The sequence below is a fragment of the Sarcophilus harrisii genome, chromosome 3, assembly GCF_902635505.1.
Source record: "Sarcophilus harrisii chromosome 3, mSarHar1.11, whole genome shotgun sequence".
Taxonomy (NCBI): Eukaryota; Metazoa; Chordata; class Mammalia; order Dasyuromorphia; family Dasyuridae; genus Sarcophilus; species Sarcophilus harrisii.
The window spans coordinates 169,837,421-169,858,270 of record NC_045428.1 but is presented as its reverse complement, the minus strand read 5'-3'; the positions used below and the strand labels follow the sequence as shown (position 1 = coordinate 169,858,270).

Genomic DNA, 20,850 nt, shown 5'->3' with positions numbered 1-20,850 from the left:
TTTCTTTATTAAAGAATTACAGTAAGGTGGGAGTATGCAATGTTGAATAAGCCATAATTTCAAAAATGTTTTATCAACTCCCCCAGTCATTTAAATATCAAGGTAATATTTAGGGAACAACATTTTTCTTCATTTTCTTCTAAATGATAATACAACAACCAACATTTATAAAACAAATAAGCTAACATATAAAGTGCTTCATAAACCTAATAGTGCTATTAGTATTTACAAAGCACTTTATGGTCCAAATATATATAGATTATAAATATCCTTAAATTTCATTACCAAGTTCCCCAGGTTTATCTAGGATCTAAAATCAAAGAATCACAGAATTTTTAGAACTAGGAAGAATCTTAGAGAGCATTCTAGTTTGATGTCTTTATTTTAACTTAGTTTAATACTACCCATCTCACAAGTGAAAGAAGAGTGCTATTATCCCACTTCCCCCATTCTCTCAGGCATAAAAGTCATCCAATTCATTGTAATTAACTGAAAGAGAGACTATGACCAATAGATCATATATTTAAGTGAGGAAGGCAGCTTAATGCTTGTTGGAAATCTAAGTCCAGAAAGGTGAAGAAATTTGCCCTAGCTTATCTAGATACAGCAAGGCATGGGGCCAATTCAAACCTATATTTCTTTCATTCTAGCGATACTCTGAATCTATGGTTCTGCTCTAGAACTTTGCCTTTTGGTATTCCTTATATCCTAGTGACTGTTACTTTAAATTTGTCTCTGACTTCTAAATACAATACACTAGTCTGACTCTTTGGCCTTTTTCCAAGTCACACAAAACAGTTAAATCAAGTCAACAAGCACATACTATGGGGCAAGCATAATGCTATACATCCTAGAGACACAAAGAAAGGCAAAACTAGCATCTCAAAGATGTGAAAGACTACTAGAAAAGCAACTATGTACAGAAAATATATAAAAAGGATAAAGTAGAGTAGTCTCTTAAGGCAGGCACTAGAATAGGATCAGGAGAGACTTCTTGTACAAGGTATTTTAATAAAACTTGAAGAAACCCAGAAAAGCCAGAAGATGAAAAAGGGGGGGGGGGGGGGAGAAATTTCCATGTGGGAGGGACACAGAGAAGAGAATATATATATATGCTTGTGTATATTGAGGAGTTAATCTTGGCAAAGAGAAAGACCACAGTGTCATGTGTAACAGATGAAAGAGAAGATAATTGAAAAAAGACCACCAAGAAATGAGTTAAGAAAGAAGGGATGAGGAGATGTTCTCAGTTAATACACTTAATTTTTCAGTTAAATATGAAGGAACATTCTCAGCTGAGAAAGAAGGGAAAGAAGGAGGTGTAGTAGGTTTGAAAAAAAGCAACCCACTATATAGTATATATAGCAGCAAGTCAGCAAGTATTTATTGTGCAAAATGTGTCAGGCACTGTGCTAAGTGCCAGGAAAATGATAGAAAGGCAAAACACAGTCTCTTATTCAAAGAGTTCATCCAGGATGCAAACACCTATGTATGTAGAAGCTAAATGCAGGAAGTAATCTCAGAGGGAAGGCGCTATCAGGATATAGTAAAAGCAAGGAAAGATGTAGTTTGATCTGAATCTTGAAGGAAGCCAAGTAAGAGTTGGAAGTGAAAAGGAAGAGTATTCTAGGCATGGATCACCATCCAGAGATAGAGTTGTATGTGAAGAGCAGCAAATAGGCCACTGTAGTTGGATTATAGAGGGTGAAGAGGAGAATAAAGTATAAGAAGACTGGAAAAATAAGAAGGCAACCATTGTCACCTTGGACCAACCTACAATATTCAGAGCTCCACTTTCCCATGTAAGCCAATGTTTGCCATTATTTTAGAGTACCTCGTTTCCCACCCCAAGCAAAGATAAATAGAATATAACATACATGTGGTTCAACTTAACCATTTATGTAATACTAAATTGATTGTTGGTATTAACTAGATGGTCTTTGACAGAAAAAATATGATGCAACTTTTGTTGTCCCAGATAGAGTGGCTTTATTTTTTCACAAAATATTAAACTAAATTCTAATCTGAAACAGAGTTGTAAGCTTCTCTTGGAAATAGAAGACTGTTCACTCTTGTCATTGCAATCACACCCATAATCAAATTGGCATTAACCATATTCAGGTATAAATGACAAAGGTTATCTCAACTCTACAACAGGAATTAGCAGAAAGACTCTGCTTTCATTTGCAGAAATTTACACTGACAAAAGATATCAGTTTTAGCGTAAGACTTTTTCAAACATTTATGTTATATTTACAAGTAATTTTGGAATTGGAATATGTGAAAGGCATACTACTATAGCAAATTTACTAATGTCAATGTTAGGAAAAAATTAACTAATTATGAATAAATGTAAAGTGAAAGTATATGTCAATGAACCCAATTTGAAAGCAAACAAAAAGTTTTCAGTTATGATTACATACTGGGTATTGAAACAGTGATTATATCAACACAGAGAATTTACTCTTCCTATGAAGATCAATACCTTTTCTGTAGCTGGCAATCTTACAATTACTTTCATTACTGAGAATTTGAGTGATCTTTTTTTTTTTTTTTTTTTTTTTTTTTTTTTTTCCTGAGGCAATTGGGGTTAAGTGACTTGCCCAGGGTCACATAGCTAGGACCCTTTAAGGGTCTGAGAACAGATTTGAACTCAGGTCCTCCTGACTTCAGGGCTGGTACTCTATCCACTACACCACCTAGCTGCCCCTTTGAGTGATCTTCTTAAGGTTTCATAGCCAATAAGTGTGACAGATAGGACTTGAATCCAAGTGTTTCTGACTTCAAAAACAGTTCTATATAGTCATGTCTGCCCATTCCCTCTCATAATGATTGTTAAATTTTCAGTGTGGCCATTTACACCTCAAAAATCAGCAAAGGGTTGGGGTTTGATTGTTTTGTATATTTTCTAGGCTAAAGAAAATTATAGAGAAAATATTAATAAATTAAACCCAAAAGTGTGTCAAGTATACTTTTAACATTTACCAGCACATCCCTAGATATCTAGCACATTATCTCTCTGACTACATGACAGGTAAGCTAAATACAGTACTTTGTGTTGATCCTTTTCTCTTATATTTTCTTTTTCCTCTTTCTTCCTACATACACCAGATCATCTATGTGGCAAGAAATGCCAAGGATAACATGGTCTCCTTTTTCCATTTCCAAAGAATGAATAAAGGACTTCCAGACCCAGGAAGCTGGCAAGAGTATTTTCAAACATTCTTGGAAGGCAAGGGTGAGTGAAATACAAGAACACTTCTGTTGTAAAGGAAGCACCACAAGGAGACCTGGGCTCTGAAACGTTCTGGCAGATGGGTAATGAATCTTGTAACAGTGGGAGTACCAAGGGATTGGGAATTAAGGCTGTTTGCATGTAGAGTACAATTGGCGGGCCACCTTCATTTTCTCTACAAGAAATTGAGACATCTTTTAGCATGAACAAATGTGGCAATTTCAACAGGGAGCATTTGATTTAAAATCAACAACTTTCTAATCTGTATTAATTTTTTAATATGTAAGCATGCTTTCAAAGCTACATCCAAGGGGGCAGTTAGGTGGTGCAGTGGATAGAGCACCAGCCCTGAAGTCAGGAGGATCTGAGTTCAATTCTGACCTCAGACACTTAACATTTCCGAGCTGTGTGACCCTGGGCAAATCACTTAACTCCAATTACTTCAGCAAAAAAAAAGAGAGAGAGAAAGAAAGAAAAGAAAAACCACCCAATTCATAACTTTCTTACATGTATGTTAATAAGTTTTCCCAGAGCAATGACCATTGACAAATTACTGTTTGGGCCACATCAATTCTTGCTTCTCTATGACTTGCCAATGATTTGAATTGTTTTATAACTTTTTCAAGTATGTATTTTTAACATTTTTAAAATAATTCCCCTTTAGTAGTAAATATGATGTATTTATCACAAAAGGCCAGTAGGTGGTGCAGTGGGATAGAGCAAGAATCCTGGGGTCAGGAGGATCTCAAAAATGGCCTCAGATATGTACAAGCTGCATGACACCCTTTGCCACATACACTTTCAAAAAAAAAAAGAATAGGATCATGAAGGCTCAGACATGACCAATCAATAAAATGACAACAAGAAAGAGAAGCCCTTAGTTCAAATCCAACCACAGACGCTGGACTGTGTGATCCTGTATAAGTCACTTAACCTCTCTGCCTCAGTTTCTTGATCTGTAAAATGGGGATAATAACAGAACCTACTTCCTGGAGTGCTGTGAGAATAAGATTTGTAAAAAATTTTGCAAATCTTAAAGTCTTATATAGATGCTACTAGCTATTATTATTACAAATTTAAAACCTTCTACCAGTTCTCTCCCTCTGGTTTCTCATTCAGTCCTAGAACAATTTGGGGCCTCAAATGGGATTCCTAATCATTCAAAAGTTTAGCCCAACAACAAGAGATTAAAGAATGTCTGTTGTCCTGTATGTGATGTGCACTTGGACAAACAATCCACATCGCTCATCCATTAGCATATAATTCACACTAATAATGGCTAGTATTTATGTAGTGATTTCAGGTTTGAAATGTGCCTTACAAATATATGTGCATATATAAACACACATAACGGTTTTTAATGCAGTTTTTTTTAACTGACCTCATATTCTCTCTGAAACTAAGGTCCATCTTGTGATCCATCCATTCTTCTGGCAAAGTTGTATACAACTGATCACAAATCATAGATTACCATAATCTCCAATAATTTAAAGTTTAAAATAATCAAAAGCAGGGAGGAAAGAGGAGAGAGAGAAACACATTATGATACATATGAGCAAGCTGCAACACATTATAAAGAATATGTGCAGATAAGTTATGTAAACATCAGAAGAAAAAAGTTTGACCAGAAAAAAGCAAAGAGATGCAAAGAATGGTTAAAGAACAGTTAGCTAATGAACAGGCCATATACTCCATTGATAACTAGGTAGTGTCAAAAGACATAAAAGGAAACCCCCTTTACTAGGTGTATTAAATAGGTCCTGCATATTTAAAAGACAGTGACAAGAGAGTCGCAGTATGGAGGGGTTAATTGCCATGTACATTATTAAAAGCTTTATTTATATCAATGAAATCATAGATCCACTGATGAACTGGAGAAGATAAACTTCTTGGGGTTTTCCTAAGCCACAAACAAATGTCCTGACTTCCTTGAGAAAAGTAAGGAAGCTGGCAACCAAGCAGCAAGTATTGGAAACCATCCAATAAGAATAGTCTGGGGCAATTAGATGGTGCAGTGGATAGAGCACCAACCCTGAAGTCAGGAGGACCTGAGGTCAAATCTGGCCTCAGACACTTAACACTTCCTAGTTATGTGACCCTAGGCAAATCACTTAACCTCATTACCTCAGCAAAGAAAGAAAAAAATATTCTTATTGAACATAAAATATTTTAAAATATGTCATGTGATTTAAGAGATATGGCCAAAGTTCCCATATTCGAAAATATCACACAACCCTGGGATGTCTCAGGACTTCTTAGTCATTGGAGTCAGTCAGCGAACAAGTTTTTAAGCATTCAGCATGTTATGACCATATCTTAAACAACCATTCTGACTCTCATTGACTGACCAACAATAGGTCTCAAACCAAGCCCCAAATGGTCGCTGTTTAAGTCCTGATAAACTCTGAGGGATTATAAATAGCAGTCATTTCTATTTTGGCCAGAAAATCTGAGAGTCTTTCCTTCCTGGATTTATATATTTGATTTTTTTTCTGACTACATGAAACAGACTATTCCTTGTCTTGATTTCTACCTAGCCTGTGGGTCCTCAGTCTAACTGAGATATATTGAAGACCTTAGCTTAAAAAAGTCAAGGTCTCCCTCTGCATCCAGGGCCATCTTCAGGCATCCAGATCTTTATCTGGCCCCTGGACCCAGATGGTTCTGAAGGGGAAAGTGAGGTAGGTGACTTTGCTCCCTCACTTATCCAACTCATTTTGCATGTCATGGTCTTCTTTGAGAATGAAGGACAAACACCAACAACTTTATGTCAGGCACTATAATAAGTGCTGTGGATACAAAGAAAGGCAAAAACTCAATCTTGGAGGTAATCTCAGAAGAAAGACACCAATGGTGAACTCAATAGTACAAACACATACACAGCCTGAAATGCAAATCCCTCTGGGACAGATAACATCAATATGTCATCAAAATCTTAGTGTGAACGGTAGTATTATATTGGTGGCTAATATGACAGAATTAAAAAATGAGTCTCCAAAACTACGTCGAAAGGGCTATCAAACTGTGCACACCCTTTGATCCAACAGTGTCTACTGGGCCTGTATCCCAAAGAGATCAGAAGAGTACAAAAATGTTTGTAGCAGCTCTTTTTGTACGTCAAAAAACTGGAAACTGAATGGATGGATGAAAAGGTTATGGTATATGAATGCAATGGAATATTATTGTTCTATAAGAAATGATGAGCAAGCTGATTTCAGAAAAGCCTGGAAAGACTTATATGAACTGATGCTGAGTGAAGTGAACAGAACCAAGAGAACATTGTCCACAATAACAAGATTTATATAATGTTTAGTTATCATCAATTTAGCCTTTTTAACAATGTGATGATTCAAGGCAATTCCAATAGACTTCCAGAGAGAGAACTATGGAGGCTGAAAGTGGATCAAAGTATAGTATTTTCATTTTCATTATTATTGTTGTTGTTTGCTATCTTCTTTTCTTTCTCAAGGGTTTTTTCCTCTTTTGATCTGATTTTTCTTACACAATATCACAAATGTGGAAATCAGTTTAAAAGAACTGCCGATATTTAATCTGTCAGATTACTTACTGTATTGGAGAGGATGGGAGAGGGAGAAAAATTTGAAACACAAAGCTTTTACAAAACTGAATGTTAAAAACTATCTTTACATGTATTTTAAAAATAAAATACTATTAAAATATTTTAAATGACCCTTCAAGATACAAAACAGACATTTTAATAGAAGTAAGTGTGGAGACATGATATATGTATCAAGTCTCTGGATCATGAGAAAAGTGAGATATTCTGCAAGAAGAGATAAGATAAAAAAATCAAACATCTCTTGCTTGATAGCTGGATTCAGCCCTTCCCTCACATAGGTATTCCAAAAGTTAAGTCCAGTTAGTTAGCATCAGGCAAGCTAGGTTTAACCACTAAGTTTGTTAGCTGGACATTAAACACCAGGAGCAGAATTTGGGATATGTATGTCAGAATAAAAAGGAAGTAAAAAGCAACAGGATGGTCAGCATCAAGACCAATGTTGAAACCAGAAAGTCTGAGGAAGTGGGGTCCATAAATTCAGGGGCAAAGGCCCAGTCAGTTTCTACTTGAGGCAGAAACAGACCATAAACTAAAAGTGTGCTTATGGCAAGCACAAGTCTCTTATCCCTCCAAGTAAGTAGCAGGGGACATTCTGTCCTTAACTATTTGTGACCAAGATAACAATGTTCTTCTCTTTCAGGTCTATGGGGATCCTGGTACGACCACGTGAAAGGATGGTGGGAAGCAAAGGACATTTACCCCATTCTCTACCTCTTCTATGAAGACATTAAGAAAGTACATAATAATTTTGATTGTGATTATTTTCCTATTTTACCTAACCATTTCAGCTTTATGAAAGTAATGAAATCTAAAGACTAGCAACATGTCACAGTGTTGGTCTTGGAGTCAAGAAAACCTGAGTTCAAATTCTGCCTCTGATTTAGTAACTCTGTGATTGAGGGCAGTCAAATAACCTTTCTAAATTTTAGTAAACTCTTTGGGTTGCATACACATTCTACATTCTTAAAAATTACTGAGATTCCAAATAATTTTTTATGTGAGTAGTATATATTGATATTTACTATATTAGGAACTGTAATTGATATATTTTAAAATATTTATTTTATTTATTTAAAAATAACTTAGGAACACCTAAGTTGGATAGAGCACCAACCCTACAGTCAGGAGGACATGAATTTAAATCTTACCTTACACACCTGATACTTACTAGCTTTGTGAGCCTGGGCAAATAACTTTAACCCCAATTGCCATGAAAAAAAAAATAACAGCCATTACACATTAACTTAAGGAATATAGTTTAACTTTAAAATTTTCATTTTCCAAACCAAAACATAATCGTGAAAAGAATAGCATTTTGAACATAGATTTGCAAATCTAGGGAATATCTGGCTAACAGAAAACAGCTAGAGTCTTGTATATGCTTTGTACATTTAATACGTTGTAATATGTTGTTTTGATTGACATCTATAAACAAAATCTGGCCTCACACAGACATGTATTGAGAAAAGGAAAGACTCCTTCGTGGACAAATAATATCTTAGAATTAATCTTAAAGAGCTACTAAATGATGCAGTTGATAGTGTCCTATCAGTTGATAGGTCCTAGAGTCAAGAAGACATCCTTCCTGAGTTCAAAACTGTCCTAGATACTTTCAAGCCACATCTTGGGCAAATCACTTCATCCTGTTTGTCTCAGTTTCCTCATATGTCTGATCATTTGATCATTTGATCAGGAGAAGGAAATCTCAAATCATTCCAGAATCTTTGTCAAGAAAACACCAAAAGGAGTCATGAAGAGTTGGATATGACATTAACAACTAAACAATAACAAATCAGTATGAAAATAATTTTGATTTTTACAAATCCCATGAAAGGGTCTCAAGAACCTCCAGGGTTCTCTAATCTAATTTCCTCATTTCAGATATGAGGGAATTGATGCACAGAGATAAAAATAACTTCCAATATCAGATCTGTATAAATTAGACATAAATCCTAAGTGGCTTACATTTTTAGTTGTGCACAGATCAGTTAGCACCTACAAAAAGTATAGGGAATCCAACAAACAAAAACCTTAAAAATCCACATCTCTAGTGTTTTTCAAGAACTTTCAAGAGTTATTAGTAATTTAGGACAAAGTAGTTTCTGATAGCCACTTTGCCATTCATTCCATCACATATCTACTGGGAAGAGAAACTGTACTTGGCTCTTTCCCAAAGACAATCAACTCAATCCATTTAAGACAAGACATTTTTGTTTCTCCTGTGTTTGTTTATTATTATCTCTGTCCTTTTTCAAGGTTAAATAAGTTTTAATTTCTTGACTCTCCAAACCCTTTTCTATGGCCTTTCATTCTAACATTTGAATAATGTAGTAACTGTCTATATCTGAAAGTTCTTCCCTGACCATTATTCTCTAATATTATTCTCTTGATTATTTTCTTTTCTCTTTCCTTCTCTTCCTTTTTGTTTCTGAACTACTGCTGCTCCCATTGGAATATTACTTGTGCTTCCCCCTATTGGTCAAGAGTGAGCTGTATACCCAATTTAGAATATGTAGAAGACCTCAAAATTATATTACTTCCAATTTTTGGCAGTGATTTCAGGTATCCCACTCACCTAATCCACAATAAGTCTCTAATTCCCTCCCTTATGAACATATGGACCCCAATGAAAAGCCCTTCATATCCTTAATCAATAGGAGATACCTTAATCACTGGAGCAGAACATCAAAGTTTCACAATATAGAAAGAAAAATCTCCAGACACCCTAAGGGAAATAATCTTGAGGTCATGACTCCTACAATGAACTTCTTTCAGGAAATTCATTAGTCAAGGTTTGAAATATAATTCATAAGCTAGTACAGATATGAATGGGGATCCAGGGTTGTTTTTGTAGTCTGTGGCTGTCTATTCTATTCCAGGAATGATAGTAATATCTAACTAAAATTAATCCAAAGCTGGGAAGCAGTCAGGAACCAACCCCAAAATACCAGTAACAAATAAGCCTTGAAATTCATGCAAATCACTGCCTCAGATTGCCAATCGAAAAAATGACTAACTCAGGAATTATAGGAAGGAATGGGTTAGCTACCTTAGGGTAATGATAAATAGGTATTATTGAAATAGGATCTGAGATTAATAGGATCTGAGATTAATAATAATGATGATGAAATAATTGGCATTTTATTATGCTTTAAGGTTTGCAAAACACTTTACAGATAATAAGACTGATAATAGATAATTGCTAATACAATTTACAAATGAGGCAACCAAGGCAGACAGAGGTAAAATGACTTATCCAGTGTTGCACAGCTACTCCTGTTTTTAAGGAAGGACTTAAATTTAGATGGTGCAGTGGAGAACATACCAAGTCTGGAATCAGGAAGACTTGAATTCAAGTCTTACTTCAAACACATACTGTTTGACTCTGGGCAAGTCATTGTACCAGTATCCTCATCTATATAAAGTGAGTTGTTATGAGAATCAAATGAGATAATTGTAAAGCACATAGTATAGTACTTAGCTCATTGTAAAAGTTATATAAATGTTCATATTCATTATGGAATATTACTGTTCTGTAAGAAATGACCAACAGGATAATTTCAGAAAGGCCTGGAGAGACTTACACGAACTGATGCTGAGTGAAATGAGCAGGACCAGGAGATCATTATATACTTCAACAACAATACTATATGAATGACCAGTTCTGATGGACCAGGCCATCCTCAGCAACGAGATCAACCAAATCATTTCCAATGGAGCAGTAATGAACTGAACCAGCTACTCCCAGAGAAAGAACTCTGGGAGATGACTAAAAACCATTACATTGAATTCCCAATCCCTATATTTATGCCCACCTGCATTTTTGATTTCCTTCACAAACTAATTGTACAATATTTCAGAGTCTGATTCCTTTTGTACAGCAAAATAACGTTTTGGTCATGTATACTTATTGTGTATCTAATTTATATTTTAATATATTTAACATCTACTGGTCATCCTGCCATCTAGGGGAGGGGGTGGGGGGGTAAGAAGTGAAAAATTGGAACAAGAGGTTTGGCAATTGTTAATGCTGTAAAGTTACCCATGCATATATCCTGTAAATAAAAAGCTATTAAATTTAAAAAAAAATAAATGTTCATATTATCTTGTTATTGTTATTGTTATTCCAGATGCAGTATTCTATCTACTATGCCACCTATTTGGCATCTCTGAACTAGACAGAAAAAAAAACCTCTACTTTCATAAAGGATTGCTTCCCTCTCTCTCCACATTGGAAAAAATCCATCATATATATGTGCCTTTTAAGCTACATGAAAGCAATATTAACCCTTCTCTTATCACCAAATAAGATGCATGAAACGGGATTTTAAGTTTAAACAAAATCACAAAGTTTACAAATTTAGCACTGACCAAGAATCAGAATCTTGCTTCTGACAGAATTGTATTGCCCAAGACCTTTGGATAGAATTTCCTATTAAAATCTCAGTTACCCTCAAAACTCACAGCTTCTTGTACAATATGATGAATATAGAAATATGTTTAGAAGATCTAGATTGGATTGCTTGCTGTCTGAGAAGGGAGAGGGGGGAACAAGAGAAAAAAATGGAACACAAGATTTTGTGAAGGTGAATGTTCAAAACTATCTTTGCATGTATTTAGAAAAATTTAAAAAAACTACTTTAAAAAACTGGTCTTCAGAACATGTAAGTAGAAGCAACAGGTTTATAAAGAGATGCATCACAACTCCCATGATTAGTGCTCTGCTGTCATACCAGCTATGATATTCAATTTTAATATAAAGTGAAGAAGTTCACTTTTCTTTCCATTTTCTCTGCAGGATCCCAGGTGTGAAATTAAGAAGGTGATGGAATTCTTGGGGAAGAACCTGGAAGAAAAAGTTTTAGATAAAATTATCCATTATACTTCATTTAATGTAATGAAGAAGAATCCCATGGCAAACTACACATCTGAACCCCAAATGAATCATTCTGTGTCCCCATTCATGAGGAAAGGTAATGTCTATGTTCTTTCACTAAGTTAATATGAATTTATCCAATTAAATTTGTGGCTCAAGTCAACACCCAGGAAGCACCCAAACTGCATTGTCACCCATAGTTTTGAACCTCAATATCACTTGAATGTGTCATACTAGAATCAGCCATATGTCATATGTAAAATTTAACAAAAAGAAAAGCTGAAACAATTCTCTAATCAAGATATTATTTAGTGAGAGGAGCATGCAACCTGATAAAAGATGGGAGTACTTTAATAAAAGATGATACCACTTCTGGCCAAAAGACCCCAAATTGAAGATACAATTTATTTTTATAAGCATAGAACAAAGAACAGAACAGAAATCATATTATCAGCCACTATTACAGGGATGAGGGATCATTACTGATTACATCAAAGAAAGTGGGCATAACCGACATGTGAGATGGAAACAAATTTTAAGGAATGCTTTTGTGAATTTAAGTATCCCAGCTGCATACTGAAGTTACTTATAAAGACCCAGATATACAAACTCACTGGCATCTGAGAAACAGATAAGAGCAATGAATTGCTAAAGATGAGAGGTCAGTTAGTCCAGCTTCTCAAGGATAACACACAAACCTTGCAGAAAATGCTGAAATAATGGTTTATGAGAGAATTGAGAATAGAGTTTTTCTTTAACAATTATGGGAAAGTTTAGACCTTTGGTATCTTCAAAAAGAAAGGTGATTGAACTTTTGTACACATAAGCTACTTCCCTCAGATAGAAGAGCTTTTAAGTTTGTTACAGGGAATACAGAATATGGTCATAGAAAAAAAATCACAGAGTAAAATCAAATATAAAATACAGGATCAGGAAATAATTCTCTCACATATAAACATAGCTTAATATCATATTCAGGAACAAAGGGGAAAAAAGGAAATACACTTGAAATATATTCAGACAACTACCAAAGGTTATTTGCCCATAATTTTTCCCAGATCTAGATTACCTCCAACTTATCTATAAGCATGCCCCAAACCCAGAAGTTACCTGACTCACATCATTCAGAGATCTAGACTTAGAAACTCTCATTCAATATCCTCAATGTTTAATTTAGAAAATGTCCTAAGGGTCCCCCAATAGCTTTCTCATGGACTGGCAAAGGGTCACAATCAAATCAGATGGAGAACTTGGGAAACAGAGGCATCTCAATTCACTTCTAGGTTACCTAAAAGAATAGCAACTTAGATTCAGATGATAACTCCTCCTCTAGCTACATTTCCTTCTTGCCATGTTCTGTTCTAGTCTTGCTTCCAACATCCCCTGCCTCACCACTGACCCCATAAATTTACTTCTCTCCAAAAGTATAGATAACCTCCTCATTAAAACCTTATCATAGGAAATGGCTGCAGAACAAAGGCCATTTTGCCTCTTCTCCTTGCTTCACCTTTTCTCTGTTTTTATGGTATTTTTATATTTCTACTTATTAATATCATATATTTTATGGTATTTTTATATTTTCCCCAACATGACACTCCAGTTACCTTACAACCAAGCCATTTGGCTCCTTTCATGTCTCACTATTGAAAAGGCAGCATTGCACAGAAAAAAGCACCTTCGCTAAGTCTGAAGTCAGAGGATCTGCATTCAAATCCCATCCTAGATAGTATCTGTGACAATGGGGAAGTCATTTATCCTCCCCAGGCCTCTGTTTCCCCATAAGCAAAATGAAAAATTTGGATTGAATGAGTTTTGAGATGCCTTCCAGTGCTGGAAACTTGAACAATTTACATTATTTGGGCAAGGCCCAACTTCAAAAGTTCCTCCTCCCTAATGAAGCAATATGACAAAACTACAAAATGTAGTTTTTTTAATATCATATTCAGGAACAAGATGTTCCTGAAAGCAAAATGTTAAGTAGGAAGTAAAGCAGTTTATCCTTAATTAGCTTGCTAGTTTACAGGGTATATAATATTATAAACAACCTCTAGTTAAGATTTCAATTAGGTAGAATAATTAATGCCTTTTCTTTATCATTCTAACATTGATCCCTAGGACTTTCAATATTGTTTTGAATTTTTAGAGAGGTTCCCTTTCCTCTGAAGAGCAAAAAGATCCATAGATAGATGAGTCTAATTTTGCTTTATAAATACAAGCGCTTAGAAGTGGAAAGTACAAGTCCTTTAATTATCTTCCTTAAAATATTCAGTTATTCAATAATGAGCTTGCTATTCCCAATTCAAATAAAATATTTAGTTTTTATACACCACCCAAAACTGCTTTTCTCATGCAGGCTTTATTACCTTTATTACCATCTATATCATTTATGTTGGTTTAAAAGTGAATATTCCTGTTCATGCACATCCATAGAATTATTTTCTGCATAAATTTGTTTTAGGAATATTGGTAAAAATAGATTTAGGAAAAAATGTTGACATCCCACAAACAAAACTACGAAGTTGTAAATGAACAAATTTTTTTTAATAGAGGCAGGTGGATGGTATAATTGGATGGAACAGGTGTAGATTGAAAAAGACCTGAGTTCAAAATCCAGCCTCAAATGCTAACCAGCTATGTAACCCTGGGCAAATCACGGAGCTATCTGCCTGTTTCCTTAACTGCAGAATGGGAATAATAACACCTGACTTCCAGGGTTGTTGTGAAAATCAAATGAGTTAATTTTTGTAACACAATGACTGGCACATAGTGGATTCTTAATAAATGCTTATTTTCTTCCCTCTCCAAATTAAAAATCAGGATATTTTTGATCTTAGACTTTAAATTTTAACATATATTTGGTATGTTACTATTAATGAAAGCTACTTAATAGTTAATAGTGATATCTTATATGTTTAGAATGCCATGCTTTAGGTTGTAATGAAATTAGAAGTAGTAGCACCAGCCACAATGGGTAAGGTATATGTAAACCCATGTACAATTTTGTTAGCTTACTATACATGTTTATTTCCAAGCACTCCAACAATCAGCAAGCCTTTATTAAGTACCTACTATATGATTACTATTACACTGTGTACTAGGAACCCAAACCATGCTAGATGGCTGAGGATCCAATGATAAAAACAAAAGTGTCCCTGCTCTCCAGGAACTTTCACTCTAATATGGTGAATAAATGAAAAACATATACTAAATAAATATAAGGCAATTTGTTGGGGGGGGGCACAACTAACTGAGGCAATCAAAAAAAGTTTCATAAAGGAAGTGACATGAGCTGAATAATAATAATAACATACTCTTGGAAAAAAGGAGAAATTATTACTAAAAAAAAAAAAATGGTTCACTTTTTCCATGTTTCGTTACTGTAAATTTATATATGTGGGATAATTTCTTTTTTTACTGAAGCAATTGGAGTTAAATAACTTGCCCAGGGTCACACAGTCAGGAAGTGTTAAGTGTCTGAGACCAGATTTAAACTCAGGTTCTCCTGATTTCAGGGCTGGTGCTCTCTCTATCCACTACACCAACTACTACCCCAGATTATTTTTAAAATCAATAAAATCTCTAATATTAACAAGCTAGCAACATAATCATAGAGAATCATGACTAGGAATTTAGGATCAATTCTATATCCTCAGTTTTTCTTCCATAAAATAAGACTGATTATATCAATTGGGACCACATAGAAAGAACTCTAACCTGGATTTAAATCCTGCCTCTGTCACTAATTGCATGTGTGACTGTGGACAAGTCACTTAAATGACCTGTGATAGTTGAACTACAAGGCTTGTAATGTCCCTTTTGGATCTAAATCCATACTGCTATCACTATAGATATGAATACTCAACATGCTGTTGAGAAGAAAGGAAATAATAATTATCTTCTTTTAAATAAGGCTTTATAGTGTTCAAAGCTCTTTTATATATATCTAATTTCATTTCAATCTCTCAAAAACCCATGAGGTAGGCACTTACAGGCTTATCCTGAATTATCAGAAAGGAACTTAAGGCTCAGGGAGATTAAGCAACCTATTCAATATTACATGTCTAGTGTCAGAGATAGGATTTGAACCTTTATCTTCTTAATGTCATTTATATGACATTATATATAACACTCTCTATATAACTCTTTATAGAACTCTATATAACTCTCGATAGAGTGTTGCCTCTTCTGTGTGACAGCCTTTCAATGATTTGGTTGGAGGTAAAAAAGAAAGGAATCATGTGAATCTTGAGTCATCTGTTTTTATTAAAAATGCCTACTAATATTTTTGTTGCTATATTTTAGGTATGATTGGAGACTGGAAAAATTATTTCACTGTTGCTCAGAATGAGAGATTTAATGAAGAATATAGGGAAAAGATGGCCGATACTACACTCTCTTTCTCCATGGAATACTAAGAAGGAAAATCTGGGATTGAGACAAAATGATGAATTTTGTACTCACAGAGTTTTAAAGTTGAAGAAACTGTCATTATATTCTCATACAACATACAATATTCTCATAACAGTGGCTAAAAATAAATAAAAATTTAGGCACATTTCTGAACCCTTTTTAGAATAGTGGTTCCATCACCTCACAAACTATATTCTTTTTTCATTCTCTCCTCCATAGATATTTAACATAAGTGCAATTCCATGATACTATTCATGATAAAAATTGAATCTAGCATATTTTTGGCATGTGTGTTGATATATGTTCAATTTTATTTATCTTATGCCCTCTTTGATTATGCTACCATAATTTGCAGTCTACCAAATCCATAAATAACCATGTTACAGCTATAGACTTCTGAATTTTAAGCCACAAAATGAAAAATATAGAAAAAGTTTAGCAAGCATGATGACTTTTGCCAAGTCATCCTATTCCTTGGTTCCCTTATAGCAAAAAAAAAATTGCATAGACAAATTCATTCTAATCCTTAAAGATACTTATTTCATGTAAATTTTCATTACAATTAATTTAAGTAATAAAACTTAGAATCATAGAATTTCAGAATTAGAAGGGACTTTAGCCATATATCTCAAAATTAATATATACCCCCAAATGAATTTGTTTCCATAATACAATCCACCTGTCACAGGGTTATTCAGTCTTAAAAGTAGAGTAAAGCTCTAGTGTTGTATAGTAATTCATTAACATCAATTATTAGGAAGTTATTTTTCCTGATATCAAGTCTAAATTTCCCTCCACTTCTCTCAACTATTGTTCCTAGTTCTGAAACCTTTTGAGGCTAAAAATAATCTATTCCCTCTTCTGTGTGACAGCCTTTCAATAATTTGGTTGGAGGCAAAAGAGAAAAGAATCATATACCCTTTAGTTCTCCCTCCCCTCTAGATAAGACATCACCCTCAACTTCAATGGATCTTCATATCACAGATGAAGGGTATTAGCCAAGCTGGCTGATTGCTTTAAATATTCTCCAACTTAACAAGTTTATAAAATGTCATGCCCAGAACTGTATATAATAGTTCAGAAGTTGAATGGCTAGGATAGATTATTACCTCCATTTTCTTGGAAAAACTGCCTCTTTTAATGAAGCCCACAATTGAATTAGCTTCAGGGGCGGTATATGCTATCAATCATATTGACCTAGAAGTCTATTAAAAACTCTAATTTTTCATCTTCAAATGTTTCTGATGTAGCCAGGAGCAGAATTTATCAATTTATATTGTCCATACCTAAGATAATATGACATGAATTTAACAGCTGAAATATGACAGTCAAAAACCCAATGCAGAATAGTTTCTAATTTAAATATATGGTAATTTTTCTATTTCCCTTCTAAATCCAACCCTGTTAGAATTATATGAAAGCTGCTTTCTCACTGAAAGTATCCGTATTTTCATCCTTATATGAATAGAATCCTGATTTTTTTTTGTTTACCTAACTAAATCATACATAAGGGAATATGGGTCTAGAAAGATGTCAACACACTATATTGAAACAGTCACCTTTCCAATTTATCAGAGGGAAGCTAAACCATAGCCATGGCAACCTCTTGACAAATACATAATGTAAATTACCTAATGGGAATCAAGAGGAAAGAATCATTCTCCAGTGAAGAATGAAATCATGATTATTCTCTTCACATATTTAGTATGAAATTGACAACATATCTACAACATCTCTTCCATCTTTCTCCTATTCTGCTTTTCCATTATAACCACCCTAGTTGAACCCCTCATCTCTTCCCACCTAAACTATTGTAATATTCATAAAGAATCATAGAATATTACACCTGAAATGAATATTGGAAGCTAATCAAAATCCAGCCACTTTACAGGTAAATAAACTAAAACAAAAAAAATTGACCCATGGTCATATAGCTAATATAGGGAAGTACCAAGACTCAAACTCAAGTTTTCAGAAACTCATGAGTCAAAGCCTACACTTCCTTCCCTGAATGCCTATTTCCAATCTATTCTTACCTTTATCCAAATCTTCTTAAACTGTGAGTCATATCTCCTTATAGGGATCACATAAATGTGGAAATCACAAAAAATTCGGCAACAGTAAAAGATACAACCATTCTGCCAAGATTTAATTTTTGTTAAGCTTTTTATTTTTCAAAACATATGTGTGGACAATTCTTCAATATTAGCCCTTGCAAAAGCCTGTGTTTCAATTTTCTCCCACTTCCCCCATGCCCTCCCCAAGATGGCAAGTATGCTAAATGTAGTCGAAATATATGTTAAATCCAATATATGCACACATATTAATACGATTATCATGCCACACAAGAAAAAAGCAAAATGAAATGCAAGAAAACAAAAAGTGAAAATGTTATGTTGTGAACCACACTCAGTTTCCACAATCCTCTCTCTGGGTGTAGATGGCTCTCTTCATCACAAGAATTGGAACTGGTTTGAATCACAAGATTTAATTATTAATGTAAAAAATAAGCACATTATAAGAGACAAGCATTTTACCAAGAACTCTACAATTCCCCTGATGAAGCCAGGAAAGAATTTTTATTCACAATCTTGAAGGACCAATGTCCAAAATCTTAGAATCACCAGCTGCCCTTTTATACTCTGTGCCCCAAATGCAGGTGCCTTCCCTGATTCCCCATTGATGTGGTATTACAGAGGTTACAGCCTACCCATAGCACCTAATTCCCTCACAGCTGAGTCTCCACCCCAATTACATCTCTCTTTGGCATTCACCTTATTTGGACATAATTCAGTTTTCCCTTCCACCACCACCCCCCCCCATCTCCATCCCAAATTCCCCATTGGCTGGGTAGGATAGAAATACAGCCTATCCAGAGCACCTAATTCCCCTGTATGAGTCTAAGTCCCCACCTCTGATTACATCTCATAGCCTGTTTCTTATTCTAATTTATGGTTTCCCTCAATAAATTTTCTTTCCTTTGTTCCATGTCAGCCTTAATCCTTAGGTTTCATTTCTTAGGTTTTAGTTTCATTTCTCTGATTTAAATTTCATTTCTCTGCATTTCTTGAAGTTTCATAAACCCTCATCTAATTCTCACAACATCCACCTCATTAGGATGCAAATTGCTTTCATCTTTAATAAATGGTAAAATTATATGTATACCAAAAAATTGTTTGGAAAGAAGTTCTGGGGCAGCTAGGTGGTACAGTGTACAGAGCACCAGCCAGGAAGTCAGGAGGACCTGAGTTTAAATCTAGCCTCAGACACTTAACACTTCCTAGTTGTGTGACCCTGGGCAAATCACTTAACCCCAATTGCCTCAGGAAAAAAAAAGTTCTTTTTTCTATGTATGGCCAGAACTATGTATTTGAAACAAGGATAAATCTTACAAGGTACTAACTCAATGGAATTGATAAGACAATGGTTATCTAGTTTAGCATGGTGATTAATAGTTCTCTAGTTCAGTACATGTATTTAGTACTTAATATAGTTCCACAAGATTCACATCTATGATAATGTAATTAAAATAGAACATATAAAGCTGGGACAAACTCAGCTAGAGTCAGAGCCAGAGAGAGACTCAGAGAGCATAGAGCCAGAGCCAGAGAAAACAAGAGTACTGGAGACAGGAGCTCAAGCTCTCAGAGCCAAGGAGAGAGACATTCACTTCATCTCACACCACTATGGTGGCTATCCTCTTGCACTTTCCCCATTGAGACCAAGGCAGGTCTGAAAGGCTCTCCAGAAAGCTGCCCAGCCCCAGGCAAGGAGACAATAAAGAATTTGGACTTTATCCCTGGCTATTCTCGTAATGATTACTGAACCAAAACGAAGGTTGGTCCAAAGATTTCCAGAAAACCAACAAGAACATTACAATTTATTATCAGTAAATGTTTGATTTGTATACCTATTTTATATATCTCTATATACGAGGTTGTATAAAAATTTTTGGGGATAAAAGGGATCATAAATGGAAAAAGTTTAAGAAGCCCTGCTTTCTATTGATGGGAACCCTAAACCAGTTTATGATTCTAAACCAGCTTATTCTCAGAAATTGCTAATAAACTCAACCTGTTCCTATTATTAATCATATAATCAGGTCAGTTTTCCCAGGCTGTCCTGTTTGCACAGAATTATGTGAACCTTAGTCCACTGTTAATCCATTCATGCTGTCTTCAAGTCACTGAGACTGTCTTGATTAACATATCTTTAGACAACCAAATTCCTTCTGGTTCCTCCCCTTACTCCTCAGATCCTGCTCCCCCATTTCTCTTCCTCTCCCCTGAGACTTTAAAAGGCGTGTCCCCCGCAAAAACAAGTTGACCAATCAATTTGAGTCCATAAGCTATTTCACATGAATAAATGGTAAACCTCTATTGTCTGTGATGCTTGTTTCAAGAAGCTCACCACTATGCTCTCTCAAATCTGTTTCCTATTTCTATCACTTCTGATGTCTTTATTTTCACTTCAATATCACTACCAAGTAATAAACATCCATATGATATTACATCCTGTACATAGACATAGTATAGTGACTGTTTATTGTCTACTAAATAGAGTATTATCTCCTTTCTCTGGCTTCCTTCAAATCATATCTAAAATCTTAGCTTTCACTAGAAATCTTCATCAATCCCTTTTTAATTCTAGTGCCATCCCTCTATTAATTATTTCCTATTTATATAGTAGATAACTCACTTTGTCTATATTTGCCTTCATGCTGCCTCCCTCATTAAATTTAAACTGCTT

At 34.9% G+C, this 20,850-nt stretch overlaps 1 protein-coding gene across 2 annotated transcripts in view; it reads left to right on the top strand.

The window, feature by feature from the left end:
* The window catches only part of LOC100933728 (sulfotransferase 1C4), a 36,527-nt gene extending 20,157 nt beyond the window's left edge, over positions 1–16,370 (top strand). For both annotated transcript variants that reach the window (XM_031958782.1, XM_003765695.3), the window contains exons 6-9: positions 3,112–3,238; positions 7,456–7,550; positions 11,614–11,788; positions 15,994–16,370. In XM_031958782.1, the coding sequence (XP_031814642.1) occupies positions 3,112–3,238; positions 7,456–7,550; positions 11,614–11,788; positions 15,994–16,106 (510 nt within the window). In that variant the 3' untranslated portion in view covers positions 16,107–16,370. The remainder of the gene's footprint in view (positions 1–3,111; positions 3,239–7,455; positions 7,551–11,613; positions 11,789–15,993) is intronic.
* Positions 16,371–20,850: the final 4,480 nt, after the last annotated feature.